The sequence below is a fragment of the Podarcis raffonei genome, chromosome 1 (genome assembly GCF_027172205.1).
Source record: "Podarcis raffonei isolate rPodRaf1 chromosome 1, rPodRaf1.pri, whole genome shotgun sequence".
NCBI classification, from domain to species: Eukaryota; Metazoa; Chordata; class Lepidosauria; order Squamata; family Lacertidae; genus Podarcis; species Podarcis raffonei.
Genome location: NC_070602.1, coordinates 12,228,945 through 12,248,205, shown reverse-complemented (window position 1 = coordinate 12,248,205; position 19,261 = coordinate 12,228,945). Strand labels below are relative to the sequence as shown.

General features: G+C 41.4%; 1 protein-coding gene across 3 annotated transcripts; it reads left to right on the top strand.

Annotated features, from left to right (window-relative positions):
- The first annotated feature begins 218 nt into the window (after positions 1 to 218).
- CLBA1 (clathrin binding box of aftiphilin containing 1) lies at positions 219 to 17,765 on the top strand. 3 transcript variants are annotated; one of them, XM_053359897.1, is made up of 6 exons: positions 219 to 296; positions 5,360 to 6,064; positions 8,050 to 8,198; positions 9,905 to 10,034; positions 14,087 to 14,197; positions 17,209 to 17,765. In XM_053359897.1, the coding sequence occupies exons 2-6, from the start codon at positions 5,588 to 5,590 to the stop codon at positions 17,374 to 17,376; spliced, it is 1,035 nt and encodes a 344-aa protein (XP_053215872.1). In that variant the 5' UTR covers positions 219 to 296; positions 5,360 to 5,587; the 3' UTR covers positions 17,377 to 17,765. The 3 variants fall into 3 exon arrangements, with proteins under 3 accessions (XP_053215872.1, XP_053215944.1, XP_053215821.1); XM_053359846.1 differs by lacking the exon at positions 219 to 296 and adding an exon at positions 374 to 511; XM_053359969.1 differs by lacking the exons at positions 219 to 296; positions 14,087 to 14,197 and adding an exon at positions 373 to 511.
- The last annotated feature ends 1,496 nt before the right edge of the window (positions 17,766 to 19,261 follow it).

The following is a 19,261-nucleotide window of genomic DNA, read 5'->3' as shown; positions in this document are numbered from 1 at the left end:
CGTCCCGCCCCCCACGGATTCCATCCTCCCTAACAACACCTCAGGCCACGCCCCCGCGTGCCTGCGTGCGGTGTTTGTGTATTTGTCGGCTTCCTATGCCCCGCCCCCGCGCCCGAAGAACGCGCTGTGCCAGGCTCAAGCTCCGCCCCCCGTCTGGCGAACCCAGCCAATCGGGTCCGCCTCTCTGACGCGCGCAGGTCGGCACCTGCGCCCCTGCCCCGCCCCCCCGCCTCTTTACCAGGAGCTGTCAGAGAGCCGTTGTCGGTTGAGGGAGGAAGGTGCGCGAGGCGGAGCAGGTAAGCGACCCCCCCCTCCTTCAACGCGCGCGCGCTCTCTCCCCGTTTTTCGTCACTGGCCTCCCTAACGGTCACTCACTTGGCTCCCTATTCCCTCACCGCGCGGGCCTTCTGGGGCTCAGCCACCGCCTCCTTCTCCTCAGGCCGAGGTGCTCGAGCTCCCTTCCGCCGAGCAGGGGGCGAAAGGGAAGGTGGAGGAGGTGGGCAGACAGCAGGTAGGCAGCCTAAATAACCGCTGTTCAGCAGGCAGTGCAGATTTTAAGGCTTCCCAATGATAACGCCGCATTGTTCTTGTCGTTGTTCTTGTAAAACTTAACTGGTTTTTAAAATGCTATTCCTCAAATTAAGTATTATTTTGTTCTGCCTCTCAGAATTTAAAAGCGTCCCTATGAATTCTTTAATTCTCTTTATAAAAAATAAAAAAATTGCCATATACAAAAGCCTTTGGTTTCAAAATATAGGTGCCCCTTAAAGCTGAATGGTTTGTTAATAGGATTGCCAGAGTTGGGGGTCATCTAGTCCAATCCCTGCTTGCCCACGGTGCGGGCTTGAACCCAGGGCCCTGAGATTAAGAGTCTCGTGCTCTACCTAGCTGAGCCTACTTGCTATAAGATATTTCTTCTGAGCTGCCTTTCAGGATGTAAAAGCGCCCCTGAGGAGGTTTGCCACTGTGAAATTGAACGTACAGTGGTACCTCTGGTTAAGTACTTAATTTGTTCCGGAGGTCCGTTCTTAACCTGAAACTGTTCTTAACCTGAAGCACCACTTTAGTTAATGGGGCCTCCCGCCGCCACGCGATTTCTGTTCTCATCCTGAGGTAAAGTTCTTAACCCGATGTACTATTTCTGGGTTAGCGGAGTCTGTAACCTGAAGCATATGTAACCTGAAGTGCATGTAACCCGAGGTACCACTGTAAACCCATGTACAAACCATTAAATTTTAAAATGGAGAGCTAGAAACACACACACACACACACACCCCTTGAACTGAACGAAGCAAGTTAATCTGCCAGAGTTCCATCAGGGGGAAAGGTGGGGTGTAATTAAATGTATAATGTATAAAAATAATCCAAAGTTCAGCAGTTAATTTTAAAAAAAAACAACCCAGATGAAAATGGAAATTGTTTCTTGTATTTTTTTTAATGATTTAATGAAAGTGTGGGTGCCTGAGCAGTATACAGTTGGCATAAATAAAAGTTTAGCATCACATTAAAATATATCTTATCTATCTTTCAGTGATGGGGAACCTGTTGGACTCCAACTTCCATCATTCCTGATCATTGGCTACACTATTTGGGGCTTATGGGAGCTGAAGTCCAACAACATCTGGAGGGCCATGGGTTCCCCACCCCTGATTTATAGTGTTTTTCCTAAGTGTTTCAGGTCACTTTGCATATATTGTCTTGACAGTTCTCACCAAAAAAGTGTGAGGTAGAATGGTGTTGTTGTTAAACTCTACTGCAGACAGTAGCTTGAAGCTGAGGAGAGCAGCACCAGCCTAATTATGTAGCATGTCCTACTTTCTTCATCAGACTTCTGCCTCAGTGAATGTGTACAGGTTTATCGCCCAAAGAACATTAATTTTTTTTTAAACTTGTTCAGATATGTGTCAAAATGGATCATTAATAAGACTTGATCTATTTAAGTACCTTTTCACTAGGGAAATGTGTCATGGTGAACAGTTATTGCATGTCCTAATAACTGATCTCAAAACAGTGTGCAGGTTTGTTTATTTATTTACAATAGCTTCTAAAAGGTTTTTAAAAACCTCTAGCAAATGTTAATACTCAAAAATTACAAGGTTGCTGCCTTAGAGAGCTTATCATTGTGGGGGGAATGGACAACTCATTTTTTCAACTGCTATGTATCAGATCTTTCTGTACTTCAAACAGATAAATCCCCATTATATAAATGAATTTTAAAAAATGATTTCCACATGTTCTCTCTGACATTTGATGGCTTGCTTAGAAAGTTACCTATCCTAACATCCCATCCCCATGCTTCAATTATTCAACCACTGGCTTCTTTAAAACTTTTAAACTCATTACAACACGGTGAAGAAGTTAACAGAAGTTAAGAGTACAGATACTGTATTTACTTGAGTCTAATGCACCATCTAATCTAATGCACACCTCAGTTTTCAGAACCTTGAAACCAAAATAGTATTTGCTGGTGAATGTAAATGTGCTATCGAATCTAATGCGCACCTTAATTTTTGCAACCAAAAAAGGTGAGTGTTAGATTTGAGTAAATACTGTATGGTAATTCAATATGTATCATTTTCTCAGTTCATCTCCTAGTGTAAAACTGAGGTGACAACGATGGTGTGTGATGCCAAATGAGACTGGGAGTGGGAGCTTTTAAAAAAAGCAACTCAAAGTAACAACTTCACTAGAAATTGAAACTAGAGGTGGCCTTCCTAGAGCAGCCTCAGGCCTAATTTGTGCAGATAGACTCTGGTGAAGAAGAGAAAAGGGGTGTGTGGGCAGGGAGGAGTGGGAGAGGGGAAATGGGGGTGGCAGAGAGAGAGAGATAGCCCCACTCAAAGACACCCCCAAGGCAATCCATGTTTTGACTGGAAAATAATTCCCCATATGTAATTTAATATGTATGGTGAGAATCTGCCCCAAGATTGCATGCAGCTGTTGTGACTGGCAGTGGAAGTTGTCTTTTAGTGGTTTTTGATACAGCTCTGTGCATGCAGGATGCCCTATTTTATTTAATCCGCTGTTGTTAGCACCTCCAAATATAAATGCCAGAAAAAGTCTTGCCTCAAAATGTAATGTGTTGCTTCCTGCAGTTAAAGGCAACAAACAGGAATGTTTAACACCTAGGTTGGAAACAATCTTTCAAATTCCTAGGAGTCTGCATACATTCATTGTTAACAAGCTGGTTGGCTATGCCTATTAATTTCTAGCCTTGTGCACTAAACTCTATGAACCCTCAAATCTCCCTTTAAGTTAGTTCATCTAGCCTTACAGTGCTAGTCTACTCCTCACTGGCAAAGGCTCTCCAGGGTTTTGCAGAGAGTTCTTCCACAAGCTTGATTCCTGAAATTAGAGCTGAGCAACAATGGCCTTCTAAAATCTGTACCCTATTCATGGGTGGTGAAATGGGGGTGAGGGGATGGGGGAATAATTTTGCTGAATATTCAAGGGCAGAAGAGAACTTCTCCAACAGTTAGTAGTGACATGACTTTTTTTTCTTTTTACCTAAGGTTCTTTTTGGTACTGCTGCCAGGAGCAACTGTGTCGGCAGCCAGGCAACCATTTTGCATTCTCCACTGATCCCAAGATCAAGTGTCATTGTAGGGCATTCTGGAAGGAAAATGGTGGAGAATATTTGGCAAAATGGCCCTCTGTTCTTTTTCTTCAGCCCACCCCCCAAGGCAAAAAATAAAAGATTCTCACATTTTCTGAGAAGAAATTTCAGCTCAGCTCTACTGGAAATACTTCTCTTGCAAAAGGTTGTTAGCCTTGATCTCCGGCATCACCAATTATAAATAGGTGCTGCACCACTGAGCTCCTCCCCACAATTTTCTGAAATCAGAGGTGACTTGGAAGCTTGAATTGTGTTAGCCATTTAAGCTGATTCTATAGGTTACCATCTCATTCCCTCCATTTCTCATTCTGTCAGCAACAGGAGAATGGTGTTATCTACAGTAGACCAAAAATACAGTGATAAGCCTGCACAGATTGGCATCAAATTATCCCATAGATTCCACTACAAATTATTCAGGGTACGGCTGGGAAAAGGTGACATCATCTTCTAATAATAATGTCTGCTTGCTCTATCAGTGGAGAAAGGGGAGAAGTCACCTACTTGCAACTTGTGGTAACTTCTTTCTGAATTATGAGTTGTAAATATCGGTCTCAGAAACAAGAATAGTTTCACCAACAAGAGGAAAAAAAACCCTAGTTTCACAGTGAGAAAACATAGCTGACTGCTCTTATTCATGCAAAGAGAACATAATAGTCCCCAGCATATTGCTACTTGGGAGTGGGGGGGGGGTGTCTTTCCCCAACATTTATTTCATTTTGGTTTGTGTAGTTGCTGACTGCTGTGTGAAAGAGGAACCAAAAACCCCAAAGCATTGATATTAAAAACCACATCTGCCAAAGAGTATGCTGCTAGTTCTGCGGATTTCAGTCATCTTATTTTATCACTTGCTAGCCTAGAATTATATGCTTAAACACCAAGCAGTTCCCCTGTTGGGTGCACCTTACTCACCAATGTTTCCCAACTTGTTAGAGGGGTTTTATTTGAGGAAAGCTAGCTTTTAAGGAGCGTAGGGGTGTATAGAATCTGTTTTACAAGGTTTATTTAGTGAGATATGGAAATACCTTTAGGCAGGAAAATAGCCTATTGTGCTGTGGCTTGGGGTCCAATCCTGTATACACTTATCTGAAGTAAATCCCATTGAGTATGGGGGGGGAGTTATATCTGAGTAAACATGTATAGGTTTGCCCTGTGCATCTTTCCTATGCAGGTTTCTTGAGCTAGTTTAAAATATCTTTAGGAGCATATGATAAAGGTTTTTTACTTGAATAATGAAAAATTATTGAAGACAGCTGTATTTTTCATCCAAACATATCAGTTTTATAACATGTTCTAACAATTGTTTCTCCCCCTCCCCCCAAAAATCCAGGAAATTATAGTTTAAGGTGCTCACAGTTATGTTAGAGATTCTTATCTCCCTCCACTACATTTCCAGTGTTTCCTGCAGAGATGGAAATATGATTAAGCCCCTTCGGATTTGTAGTGTTCATAGGTGGCTCAGTGAATCACATGGTACAAAGTGTGTTGAAAGACCTCAGTTTTGAAAGCAGCTCACCATGTCACACAAGAGGCTGCTATTGGAGAAACACAAATCCCAGTCGCTGTAGGTAAAAATTCAGCCGGGCTAATCTTTTTGTTATGTTTCTGTTCTTGCAAGAATTCACTGCATTGCATTGGAATGTATTTGTCCAAGCATGAACGTTTTTCTTGCCTAATCGTTTATCTTTTGTAAGCCTTACACACAGCATTATCAGAAAGGTCTTTATTTATAACCCTTTTTTGCAGCCTGAAATCTGGATTGAGAAGCAAGTTAAGACTGAAAAACAAGCACTGCATTGATGACTTAGGGAGACCTTGAAGGACACACTGTTTTGCTAAGCTACATTTTTGCAAGCTGTTCAAGGCACAATGAAGTACCCATTATGTTTTTGAAACATTAACGGTTTTGACTTTTGCTATCAGCCATGTTTTTTTGTTGATGTTCATGGATTTTATTGTTGTGATAACAGAAAAATGCAAGACCAGAATTTAGTGGAAATACATAGTGGTGCGGAAGTTTCAAGCCAGTCAATTTTGAAACCTCTGTCAACAGAGACGGGTGCCACCTCTCTCAGTGAAAACAGCAGTGGAACTGATGTACGTTGTCTAAACCAAAATGGAAATTTTGATGAAAGCTCAGAACTGGAAATGATTCAGAAAAGCCTTCCTGTCGAGTGTGGTGACAAAAAGGTTTATGAAGCATCGCTGGAGAGTCCTGACACCAGCTTGGTGGAATCCAGCAGTACTTGGGGTGACTTTGAAGGTTTCAGTGAGGTCAAGCAGGAAAATTTAAGCAACACCTTGGAGTCTTTGGAGAAGCCAAATGGAAAACAAACTTACACAAATGATGCGGATGTCAGTGACAGCTGCCTCACTACCTCATGCAGACAGGTCTTTTCCAAAACAACTGGACACAACAGAAAAGAAACATTTGCTAACACTTCAGTGAAGGTATGTTTTAATAAGTTAAGAGTGATCCACCTCCTCTTCAGAGTCCTGTTCTCTCCTGTCTAAGAATGCTATACATTTTGTTAGTTTCCATGGTGTCACCTTTAAATATTTGGCAACACAGAACTAAAACACATTGCTTCATTAAATGCAGTAAGGAACTGATGGCAACATCAATTCACTTCCTTTTTTTATTTTGCTATATGGTAAACATAGCACAACTGAATATGATAAAGGTAGAAATATATTTTAAACAGATGCATTCTTCAAATGGCTCCCTTTTCCTGTTTTGTTGCTACCATCTCCCAGTGCAAGCATTATGTGTCTGTGCAACAATCAGTTTTGGTCTGTAGAATTTTGCATTCTTGGTCTAACTGTGAATGAAACTTGTGAAATTGACTCTTGCTTAGTATTTTGTTGCAACTCAAAATGTTAAGAACTTTTAAATATTAAATAGATCTTCATATAATGGAAACCATTTTGATATTCAACAAAACTACCATTCCCTCCATTTTTTATGCTGAAGCTGTTACGTAGCTAAAAGAACACCATCACAATACAAGTGCAATATACCAGCAGGCTTGGGAAAGCCCAAAGGTTTGCAGAAGTGCCAATAAATGAAAATGTATGGGCAGGAAAGGCCTAAGTCAGGGGAAAACCCCCAAAATGGCCCAGTGAAAACTGAGCTTGCTCAGTGGCCATGAAAAGCTAACAGACTGGAGGTGGAATGGAGAATTCTAGAATAAGACATAGCTGGCATCCTGAACAGCAGCACTCTGTTTGTTGCAGCTCCCATTTGTGATTACCTAATCCTTAGTCACACAGGTACCCTTTTAAGAAGAATAAGGCACTGTGTGCATTCCAATGAGCTTACTTACATGAGTAAGAGTCATGCAAGTGAGTAAGGAGCACTTACCTTCAGCTGTCACACATTTTTCCCTTGTGACATTACAACTGCTGTTATAAGTAGACTTCTGTTGAATAGTCCTCGGTTTTAATATTTACTGTTCATTTGGCAACCTCCCCCGCCAATTCTCTCCTTGCCTATGATTGCTGTTCGGTTTTGTTTCCTTGGTGGCAGCTGCTTCTGCTTCCTGGAGCACTTTTGCTTCTCCATTACCCATGTAGCCCTCTAACTTACTTGCCCACTGGCTGTTTAATCTTATTGATTGTGGTGGCCTCTGGGATTTTTGTTTGGGCAACCATTATATCATCCCATTGGATGTAGAGTCATCAGTGAATTAAATGACAGTGTGTTAACACCCAATACCGATACATTTCAAATCAGATATCTATAGCTTCCCCTCCTCTAATTGTCATTCCAACACATTTTTCCTCCTTTGTATTGTCTATTATTAAAGAATCAAAATAATAAAATGGCAGTGATTTATTGAGTACATAGACATGTTGATTAAAAAAAATCATCATAGATGTCTGTACAAAAGATGGGGGACCTCCAAGATGGTGCAATGAGTTGAGGATGTTGTGCACAGAGGTGATAACTAGATAAGACTGAAACTTCTTAAGTTTTTCTACAGCATTGTAAGAATGACTGTAAGACCTGAATAGTTTCACAGAGGTGGGAGCCTCCAGTCTTGCATGGGTTTGTTCAGTACATTAGAGTTGGGGTAGCCTGTGTGGTGCTTCCAACACTAGTAAACTTATGAAATGGAAACTTTTCCACAAAAAAGTTAAGCACTAAAACAAAAACAATTTTTTTTTGAAACCCCTCCCATATCACTGGAGCCTAACAACATCTGGAAGGCACTACATTGGCTACCCTCTAATAGAGTATCACAGTATTTTCCCTATCCTGGGCCTGGGATTGTGTAGTGTTGAGTTGTCCAAGTGTATCTGAAATCCTCTTATGACTTAGCTCTCTGGTAGGAAATAAGGAGGAATATTTCAGAGGATGCAGGAAATTATGCTGTATGTCATTGTATAAAACAGCAAAGCATCGGCCTCAATCATTACCTTGCTTTCTCCAGGCTGTCCTCAGCTCTGAAGATATTATTAAACTGAGTTTTCCAGAAGTTGCTGTACCACAGTTCTTGGAGAAAATTAGCAGCTTGGATCAAGTACTTTATACAAAAACAGAAGACACAAACATTCCTGAATGTACAACGAAACAACTTTGGTAACTGTTTAATAATTGTTCTTGTATCAAGTGCAAGGATTTGGGCTGTGCTGGTATCTGGGAGGCAGAAAGGCTTCCGAAGTTGCTGGAAAATGTGGTGATGGTACAAGAATATACCATAAATTTAGAACTTTGGTAGCTTGGAATAGTGGGAGTTCATTTGATAAAACAGGATTCCTGTTGACTGCCTCATTGCTTCCTATTCCTACATGTCTTATTTTGGTTTTGGCAGTAACAGCTCCCTGCCCACTGTGTTGATTCTCCCTAATGCCTCGAGAGAGCAACTTCTGTGGGATTCTTTCAATTTTAATGTTAGAATAACTTACGTATGTACCATTTATTGAATCAATATAATTTCAGCATAATCATTTATTTGCAAAATACACAATAATGCATGCAAAGATAGGCTGCAGTGGATTGAGCGGACAAGACCAATAGTCTTGTCCCCTCCACCCCATTCACCACTTTCGTCCTCCTTTCCTTGAAGTGTAGTAATCTTAAAGTCTCCTATACTTTGACTAACCATACTGATCATGGGACTAAAATACATCATCCAAAAGCTGACAATCAGTAAGTGGAATAGAAATTCAATTTACTGAATACATCTGCATGCATTTTAGCTGCAAAGTAGAATGAGTAACGCTTCCTGTGCTACTGTAGCTGCTTAGATTCCTGTGGTTCTATAATCAGTGGCTCAGCTGGACAACTGAATCAATTGCCTTCAGTCAAATCCTGGGAGTTGAGCATTGAGGATGGACTTGGAACTATATTGTGCCTTGACATTTGCTTTGGATTACTTTAAGATGTCTGGAGTGTCTCATTTAGTATTTGTTTTGTGGGATTGCAGGTTGGATGTTATAGTTTCATCTTTTTAGCAGACTGTTTTTTTAATTCATGCTTTGCACTGATTTGAACGTCAGAACTTCTAGAACTGCAGGATATAATTTAAAAAATAAATAAATCTGAGTTCAGATTCCAGTTCGGTAGTATACTCTGCTTTAGAGAGTCACTAATACTCTTCAATTTCCTGTCTGAAAGATGAGCCCTTTGGGGCCTTTGGGACAGTTAATGTTGAGATTTGGCAAACACATGCATATACAGTACTGTACTTGATTCACGTCACTCTGAGGGAAGCAATGCTTGATAGCTGAATGTGTAAACTGACTCCATTGAAAGGATATTTTAAACTCATTCACACATGTAAGTCACCACTTGCTGCTGCAGTCATAATGATTAATTTAAAACATGTATGTGAAGCCGCCAAAAGGCATATAATTGTCAAATGGCCTTGAACAGACTATTCAGACAAATATGTGAAATCTGTTTTAGGCTAAAGAACATCTGCTTTTATTGGAACAAAATGCTACCACTTTATAGATGGAGTACAGGGCAAAGAACTGCCTAAGGCTTGCTATGGTGATTGGAAGATTAGGAATATATTATTTATTTAAGGTATTTATATACCACTTAACTACCCAAGTGTCTAAGCAGTATACATAAAAATTATATGCTACATTATATATATATATATATATATGAGTACATATGTGCCATCTATTCCATCCTTCTGATAGGGTGACAAAGGTTTAGCTTGTCCTCTTCAGCTGTACTTGAACTGCTTTTGAATTGTAAGCAGAAAACGTGGTTTTCTATGAGGTATGTGTTTTGTTATCTTGGATTAATCTGAATTGCATTTCCTTTTAAAGCACTGACTCTGGGAACTTATGGAAAACTCTTACTCAATCCACTAACTCTTCCAGTTTAAGACGTCCTTGGAACAAATCTCATTACCACGAAAACCTTCTAGCTGTGCTTGGAATAGATGCTCATCAAAAGGTACTCTTCTGAAATATTTTCTAGAATACCATGGCATTTTGTTTTTAAGATTAACAGATATTATGGTCTTAAGGTTGCCAGAGAAAACAAAAATAGCATTTCCCAAACTTGGGAATCTACAAATTTTGGTTTTCCTTATTTGCCATGATTTGTGTTTGCAACTGATTCCCTCTGCTCCCTTCGCGTGTACCAGTGGATGGAGAAGTTAAGGTATCTTGTCTCTCAGAGTCAGTCCACCCATGAAGCAGGGTGAGGCCATTGCTTCAGGGCAGCAAGGTCTGGAGAGCTGAGAGGTGCAGCAGATTCACCCCCTGCTACCCACCCAGATTTGGATCAGGGTGCCACTCACCTAACTCCCTCCCATCCTGAGTAAAACATTCATTAAACAAAGCACATCTATGCCTTTAAGACCAGCTCCTTGTTTGCAACCAATCAGAGAACCCCCAGCAACTCACAGTATCCCTGATGAGCCTTTTGCAATGGCTTCTTGATATTGTAGTCTCCTTAGGTAAGAGCTAGTAGGAGAACTAGTGATAACCTATGGAGCTAAGAACAGCTACTCACACAATGCAGGGCAGCTAGCAGGACCCCATTTACTTGCCTGGGTGACTTAGGTGGTGTTGGCCATGGCTTGGAGAAACTGCTGCAGGCTGGGGTGATTTTCTAACATTACCCGGGGAGTGAGGCAGTGGGGAGGGAAAGCCACCTGGCAAGTTCCCCCTCTTCTCCCCTTCCTGGGAGCCCTATTGTGCATTCCAAAAAGGACAGAGTGGAGTCAATGTGCAAAAATAGATGTGAATGAAAGAAGGCGATCTGCAGAGAGGGGGAAGAGGGTGTGTACATACATACAGTGGTACCTCGGGTTAAGAACTTAATTCGTTCTGGAGGTCTGTTCTTAACCTGAAACTGTTCTTAACCTGAAGCACCACTTTAGCTAATGCGGCCTTCTGCTGCCGCCGCATCACCGCTGCACGATTTCTGTTCTCATCCTGAAGCAAAGTTCTTAACCCGAGGTACTATTTCTGGGTCTGTAACCTGAAGCATATGTAACCCGAGGTACCACTGTATATGTATATGGGGTCCTTAACAAATGATGATTCACAGGGAGATGCCATTTCCTAATTTGCCTCAGGTGCCTAAATGTCTTGGGTGGCCCTGCTTTCTCTCTTTGGCAGAAGTAGCACAAATCTTTCATGCTGCTTCTGCTTTCTGCAGAGCCACTGCAAAGTGTAAGATGAGCCCCACACTCCCACCCCAAGTTTTTTGCATAATTTGAGGGAGGGAGGGAGGAGTGGACACCACTGGTAATCTGGCAAGTATATTTGTGAAGCCATGCTATTAACTGTTGTTTGCTATTGAGTTACTCTGCTGAAAACATTTGACTAGCTATAGAGATGATAAAAAATAATACACAATGAATATTAAGTACTGTGTGGCATAACTGGCCACTTAAATTGCACCTTGATCTTTTAACTGATAATGTTAGAAAATACCTTGACTATGTACTGTATGTTCATGATGGAGTGGTTAGCAGAACTTGTATGCAAGGGTTCTAGTTGTGAGTCAGGTGTAGAGGTTTTTTGCTGATTTAAATGAGCACTGGTTCAGTCCATACAAAAGATATTGCCATGCCATGTTGGAATATCCGCTTTTCAAAATTAGAGAAATATGTTTAAAAACAAAATTTTAAAAAGCATTATACCATCTTAAGTATGCTTTAATCTGTATAAGAAGAACTTGGGTCACTTTTAATTTACTTTATTTTTCCTTTTCTGAGATGCCAGCAGTACTTATTTGGGCCTGCTCTCAGTTAAGCTGACACAAGGCCTGCATTTTTGGGGGCTCTGAACTACAGGTAATGAATGACCCCTCAAATATCTGGCCTGCCTCTTTCCCCAGCCTACTCCCTCCTCTCCCAACTTTTGCTTCTGCACGCTGCCCATTAAGCAGTCCAGTTCTCCCTCCAGTTCCTTCTCTGGGCATCTGATTCCATCTTCCATCCATGCCCATTCCACAATTCTGGCCTCTCACCATCGCTGACTGCTATAGATGAGTGACATCAGAGGTGCTCTGAATTTGTTGCTTACCCCTGCATGTTTTAAGAACAACGGAAAAGATTGTATTTGTTGCTTTTATGAAGTGTGAACTGTAAATATGAACTGCAAGGGTGGGCTGGGGGGGGGCAGTATGAAACCTTTTTTATTCAGAATCTGTATTATTAGTAGTGACTCTGTTATTAGGGGAGGCTTTTACATTTCTTCCAGAAATCATGGTGTCACTAAGCAGTTTTGGCCCCTTGGTAAATGAGGCCAGGATCCAAAGGGCTAGATGTGGTGGACTGTGTGTTTGCTTGGGCTTTGCAGGACTTTCTCTTCCCTTTAACAGTGCATTGTGTCTTACGTCTTCTGAGATGCCACTCCTAGAGATTTGGAGGCTCTCCAAAGAGTGTACAATGTGGCATGGAGGCAACAGCTGGGAGCGGAGTGAGGAGTTGGTGAACCTCTCCATGACAATGTACAAAACCACATGAGGCTCTTTGGATCCTGGCACATTTGAAACATTAAACAAAGAAAGTGCTAGGCAGCTTGGTTTCTAAAATGAGGAAATCTGTTTTTAGTGCAGGTTTTCACATATAATTTGTAGAAATTAGGCTCAATCCCAGGTCCTTTCCAAGTGCTATATATAAAAACCCCAGTAAACTTTTCATTAGTGCAGCATTTGCACTGGCTCAAACAGCAGGAACGTAATGATTCCATTTCCCAAGCAACAAATGGAGAAGTGAGGAATACAAGCTAAAATGTGTCCTGTTTGGCCAAGGAGAGAGTCGAAGAAGTGTCCTGCTGGATCAGACCAAAGGTTCATGTAGTCCATAATTTTGTTCTTGCATTGGACAACCAGGAGCCTATGGGAAGCACTCAAGCAGGATCTGCTTGCAGTTCCCTTCAGCTAGTATACAGGAGCATACTGCCTCAGAAAGTGATGCCTCTGAAAGTCATACCTTGAAGGTCGAACAACTTCGTTCCCGAACGTTTTGACTCCCGAATGTCGCAAACCTGGAAGTGACTGTTCTAGTTTGCGAACTATTTTTGGAAGCCGAACGTCTGATGGGGCTTCCGCATCTTCCCATTGGCTGGAGGAACTTCCTGCAGCGAATTGGAAGCCGCGCTTTTGCTTCTGAAGGTTTTGGAAGTCGAACGAACTTCTGGAATGGATTCCGTTCAACTTCCAAGCTAGTAGCCATGACAAATGTATCCTCCATGAATTTGTTTAATCCTTTTTTAAAGCCATTAAAGTTGGTGACCATCACTGCCTCTTGTGGGAGTGAATTCCAGAGTTTAACTATTCACTGTTTGAAAAAAAAATTTTTCTCCTCCCTGAATCTTCCAACATTCAACTTGATTGGGTTCTAGTGTCCCAGTGCACTCCCTATCCACTTTCTCCACACAATACGTAATCTGAAAATGTGCCGCCACATCTGAACATGTCTCTCTGTACTCGCCTTCTTTCTAAACTAAATAGCTCCAAATGTAACCTTTCCACATAGGTGAGTTGCTCTATCCCTTTTATCATTTTGATTGCCCTTTTGTGAACCTTTTCCAGCTTTACAGTATCTTTTTTGGCAATCAGAAGTATCCCAAGTGCACAATGGATTTATATAACATGGAATTCACCTTCTTCACAGTGGAGGTTTTCCCATATCTTGATGTTCTGTGTTTTCCCTGTCACCACTTTACATCCTTGGCTGTTGCTAGCAAGAGAGTGAGGATCTGCAGATAGTGATGGTGTTATAACTTGGATAAGGTCATCTAAGCAGGACAAAGTGGCAGACAGAAGTTAAGACTCACTTGCTGTTTTGTTTTTGTTTTGCAGCAGTCTCTGCTGCATCAGATTACTTTGGGCTCCAGGTCTGGGGGGCTTCCAATTGCATCTATTTAGTTTCAGCTTGATCCTATAGAAAAGATGTTGATGTGTAAAGAAAAAGTTAACATTCCTAAATAGGTTTGCAGAATCTGGATTACTTGTAAGCATCTCATGTGATTTCTGTTTACTAGGCTGTTCCAGAAGGCAAGAATGATATTTTGGAGACTAGCATTAGCGAAAATGAAGATTCCAATGTTGACAAGTTCAACATTAGCACTTGTAAAGCACTAATTCAAACCAAGGTGAGAATAGAAAATAATCCTATTACCCTTATTTGTTTGTGTAGTCTGTTTAGTGTACTGCAAATAAGTATCTGTAATCTTCAATGTTTCTCTTAATCCTCCTTGCAATTGGCACAAGTTCCATGCAATCAGTCACCCGCCTGTTGGTGTTTCGCTTGCCTATCTTATGTTCCAAGAGATTTCCTTAGTTCAGGACTACACATATTTCAGTTATCCCATTCATATTTCATCCGTCTAAAGAGCCCTGGCCAGTGTATGCAGGTTGCCCTTTGTATCTTTGTAAAGCTGTATAGAATAGGTTGAGGTGAGTGACATTTCCAAAGCTATCTGGGGAACTTTATAGACTTAATGGTAATTGGAATCCACATGTGCTCATTCCAAGCCCAACACAATTCATGCTGTGCCACACAGACTGTAGTTATCCTTACTTGTTGGACCAACACATACCAAATTGCAGTGTGGTGATGCACCAAATCTAGTAGAAAGTCTAGCAAAATGCCAGGTGGAATAAATAAGTAGAGCTGCAATTAGTATGATAGAGGTCATTTTAAGAAACTTTTCAGCCCACTGTCATCTTCCCAACTGTCCTGTTCACTTACAGCTCATGATTAGTAATATATCTTTCTGTGTCCATATACCGTGACTTTCTAATGCAACCTGCTTAGCTCTGTCTCTCAACTCTGTCTGGTTTTGCAAATTTCTGGGGATGTTCCTATATACTAACAAAACTCATTATCAGTGTGTGTAGCCAAAATGCCACCAACCATGCACAAGGTGTTAGTAAGCTCCAAGGAACAATTTTTGAGAAGTGGGGGAATAGCCCAATGAGGACTGAGCATTTTGATTGGCCCTGGGATGCTAACTCACCATTGGAAGTGGGGAGGGATGAAATGGCGTATCCTGCAAGAAGGCATGGCTGGCTAGAACCCTGAATCAGAGCATGCCTTGCTGCATTATCTTGTTACTTGCTTTAATCTAGGTGCGACGCACAGTTATCATGTTGTCTTAGGAGTGAGATGGTCTGAGCTTCAGATCATTCAGTTTTAAGTTATCAAATAGCAGAAGACAGGGGTAGTTGTACAAGTGCAACCTGACAAGATCTGTGAACTTGGCTAGGCAATTTGAGCTACCCTTTATCAGAACTACAATGTTGTGGCTTGCTGGCCTCAGAAATGATCCTTTGCCAACTAAAGAGGACCAATTGCTAATTTAGAAGGCATTGACAAACACCTTGGAAAAAGGGAAAGAACTGTCAGATACCAACAGTATATAGTGAAACAGCACGAAGGGAACAGGTGCCATAAAAAGCTATGGATTGAGTAATTGTGCCAAACCGGTCTTTCAAGCAGCTGGTGATTCAGAGGTTTGGGTTGTACATTACTGGAAAAAGATGTCACAAAGGTAGCTGTGTCAGGGCTCTTTATGACATGAGATTGAAGGAACATTGGTTTACATGAAGAACGGCAAAATGGCATTAAAGAACAAATGTAAGGCAAAGACACTGTAAAAAACTCCATTCTAGTTCTATTTTGTGGAGGAGTTCTTTTTCTTTTTCTTGAATGGTGGCTCTTGTAGCCTGTTTTTCTGGTGTGTAGATGCTGCTTTGGAGGAAATCTCCTCAAAACGTTCCCTGTTCCAATTCATATGAAACCAATACATGGGGCAGTGTCCACACCATACTACAAATATTAATATTCTGCACCCTGAAACTCTAAATTCTATGATCTGTACAATTATTCTATGAATTCCTCCTTCTTGTTTTTGCTAGGCATGGGAAGACCTGCAAGGCCCTGAGAAATCAAACATTCCACAAATCTTGTTTACTTGTCCCTAGGCCCTGTCTATACACTCACAAGCATCTTCATGCCCATATGGATTAGAAGCTTTTAAAATTAAAAAAATAATGGGAAAAAGAAAGCTTAAATCTTCAGGAGGACGAATTCTGCACCCAGTACCACATTTTGTGGGTTCTTAGCACTCCCATGAAATTATGGCAAGCCCATAGCCCATAACCAGGTCTCAACAATTTTGCTGCCAGCCTCCCTCAGAACCTGGAAGTGGCAGAGGCAAGGATCACCCCAGCAGTGGTGCAGTAGTCCCTACCACAGTCCTAGCTCTGAAGTTGGGAAGAAAGTTATGGTTTGTTTCTAAGTTGCCAGGAGAATGTTGGTCACACAGGGCCAAGCCACCAAAAATATAAAAGAAACACTTGCCAACCCTTCCTGCTCTGGGACAGAAAAGGTGGGGAAGACTGGCCACCACTCCTGGAAGGTGCAGAAACACACACCTTTGAACAGCCACTCTTTCTTTTGGTGCTTCTTCACGAAAGGATTTGGGTGTTGCGTGTCACTGCTGCAAGGTGTTCAGAGCATCTTCTACAGTGAAACCTAACCCGGCACACTCCCCACTGGCCCTTCCCTTGCAAAAGGGCAGAGCAAGATTATTGGGCACCACTCTGCAAAGGCTCCACCCAAATGTGATATGCTTGTCAGGAGAGATGAGGTAGGTGGGAGAGATGAGAACTATGATGTTTGGCTTGGCCAGCCAGAAATTGTCATCCCCTGCCTCCAACCACAAGCAAAAACAGTGGGAAGATGAGAAAAGTGTCACTTGGGAAATGTTTCAGATTCCAAATCTGTAGCTCCTATTCTTCTACAGATCTGAAGAATCCAGTCTGCTGAATGTTTGTGTGTGTACTGCTAGTATTTTCCCTTTCCTTTGTAAAAGAGATGTTGCTTATGGACTATGAAGCTGGCTTGCTTAACATTTGTGCCCCGTTTTCTGGGAAATTTTAGGATACCACTATTGCTAGCCAGCTACTTCTTGTATTCTTGAGACTGCCATTATAGAAATTGTGAAAGACAAAATAAGTGAAATGCCATCTGCTTGATATACATAAGCCTGAATTAGCTGCAAAACCTTGCCATACACCTTTGGCCAACCCCAGTTTGCACCCCATGTCATGTGTGAATGGCCCTCACATTACTTTTTTCCTTTGTTTTTTGGCACAGCTTTCTGTATCTCCTGCTCCAAAACAGAGCCATCTCTTTTCCTATAACCTTTTCTTGAAGAAGACCCCATCTGGTGGAAATATGCAATATATCACAGTTCCACAGAAGAAGAGGATTTTTACTACACGAAGCCTAAAGATGAAAATGTTCAGCAGCAATGTTTGCTAATAACCAACATATTTCTGTTGTTTTGATCATTTTTTTAAAAAAAGCTTATATTGTATTATTAATTTAAAATGAAGAGCTTCAGGAGGAAGAAAATAAAACCTTAAGCTGTGTATTTAATTTCAGTCCACCATCAGGGATGTGAGTAAATGAACTGGGTTGGTCCATTCCAACTCTATAATTCTACGATTTTATGTTCCTTTGCCAGGAACTGCAGGCAAATCATATTACATTTTATGGTAAACTAGCTAGAATTGAGCTGTTATAAACAAAGGATGGGTTGTGCTCTGCTAACTCAATCCTGCCATTATCTTTTAAGCATTAATGGCATTTGTCAAACTTTTTAAACTATGCCCCCAAATTAAAATGTGTGTTGTTTGTGTGCCTTTTAACCTTTGTTTCTCCAGCTCACTATTTCTGTGGTTAACCCAAGACTGTACAGGTTGTCCTAACTTCTCTCTTATTTATCCCTACTTGCAGTCCTGTGCCTCCACTAGTATAACTGGTTTATGAATTGCCTTTTGGGGGAGATGGGCAAACTTGAGTATCAGCCACACTTCTCTATATTGCTTGGTTTGCATATGAACCATCCTGTTGTGCAACTCATCAGAAGACTGTTGAACAACTGTCCTTCCCTCTTGACCCTTCTCCTTTAGGATTAGAGATAAATACATCCTTGAACGTCTATGCCAAGACAGGATACTTCTGCATGATACGAATGAACGAAAATGGGAGTCCTGAATATATTTGTTGAATGGGCCTCTAATAATAGCACTGCACCAATAACCTTTAAGGGCCTTTCAACTCCTTAAATGTTATGGCCTCTGCTAGAATTCTGCAATGTATCTTAAAAGGAGCATACACTAAAGCAGTTACTTTCAGGCTTTGATTAGTCACTCCCAACACAGTCTAGTTGGGAGTGTTTCAGAGACTGCACTCACTCCATGTGAGTTGCATAGTTGCCCTTTTTTGAGCTGAACAACTTAGAGCATATTTGGTGTGGAATTCAATTATTACACAGGTGGAACTTCCATCACCTTCCTATGCTCCCACCTGTATTCCCTATACACCCCCAAAATTTGCTCTGGGGGGCACCTCTCCAGAGCAGATGTTAAGAAGAAGATAAGAGATAGGACCCTGCTATGGGAGCGGAAATCGTTTTGTGTGCACATCAACAGCATGATTGCATACAACCCTCAAAGTCTCCTTCACTTGCACATTGCAGAAGTAGTGTGGCTTTAATGTCAAAGGGAAAAGTTTGTCTTCTGGTTTGGTATACACTGGTACCTTGGGTTAAGAACTTAATTTGTTTCGGAGGTCCACTCTTAACCTGAAATTGTTCTTAACCTGAGGTACCACTTTAGCTAATGGGGCCACCACGCTGCCAGCGCACGATTTGCATTCTCATCCTGAGGTAAAGTTCTCAACCTGAGGTACTTCTTCCAGGTTAGCGGAGTTTGTAACCTGAAGAGTCTGTAACCCGAGGTACCACTGTACCTCTCTGAGAAACCCCCAATGGTTTGAACAGTGCTGCACTAGAACAAAGGAGTCCAGGAACTAGGAAGTACTTCTCAAACTTCAAGAAACAGCCCTGTTTTAACCTAAATTAGATATTTTATGTCCCCACCTTGATATTGAATCATAGAATCATAGAATCATAGAATCATAGAATCATAGAGTTGGAAGAGACCACAAGGGCCATCGAGTCCAACCCCCTGCCAAGCAGGAAACACCATCAGAGCACTCCTGACATATGGTTGTCAAGCCTCTGCTTAAAGACCTCCAAAGAAGGAGACTCCACCACACTCCTTGAATATTACTTGTAACATTCCCCTCACTTAGCTACACTGTGTCACGCCATGCTTTATAATTTACATCCTAGCAGCAT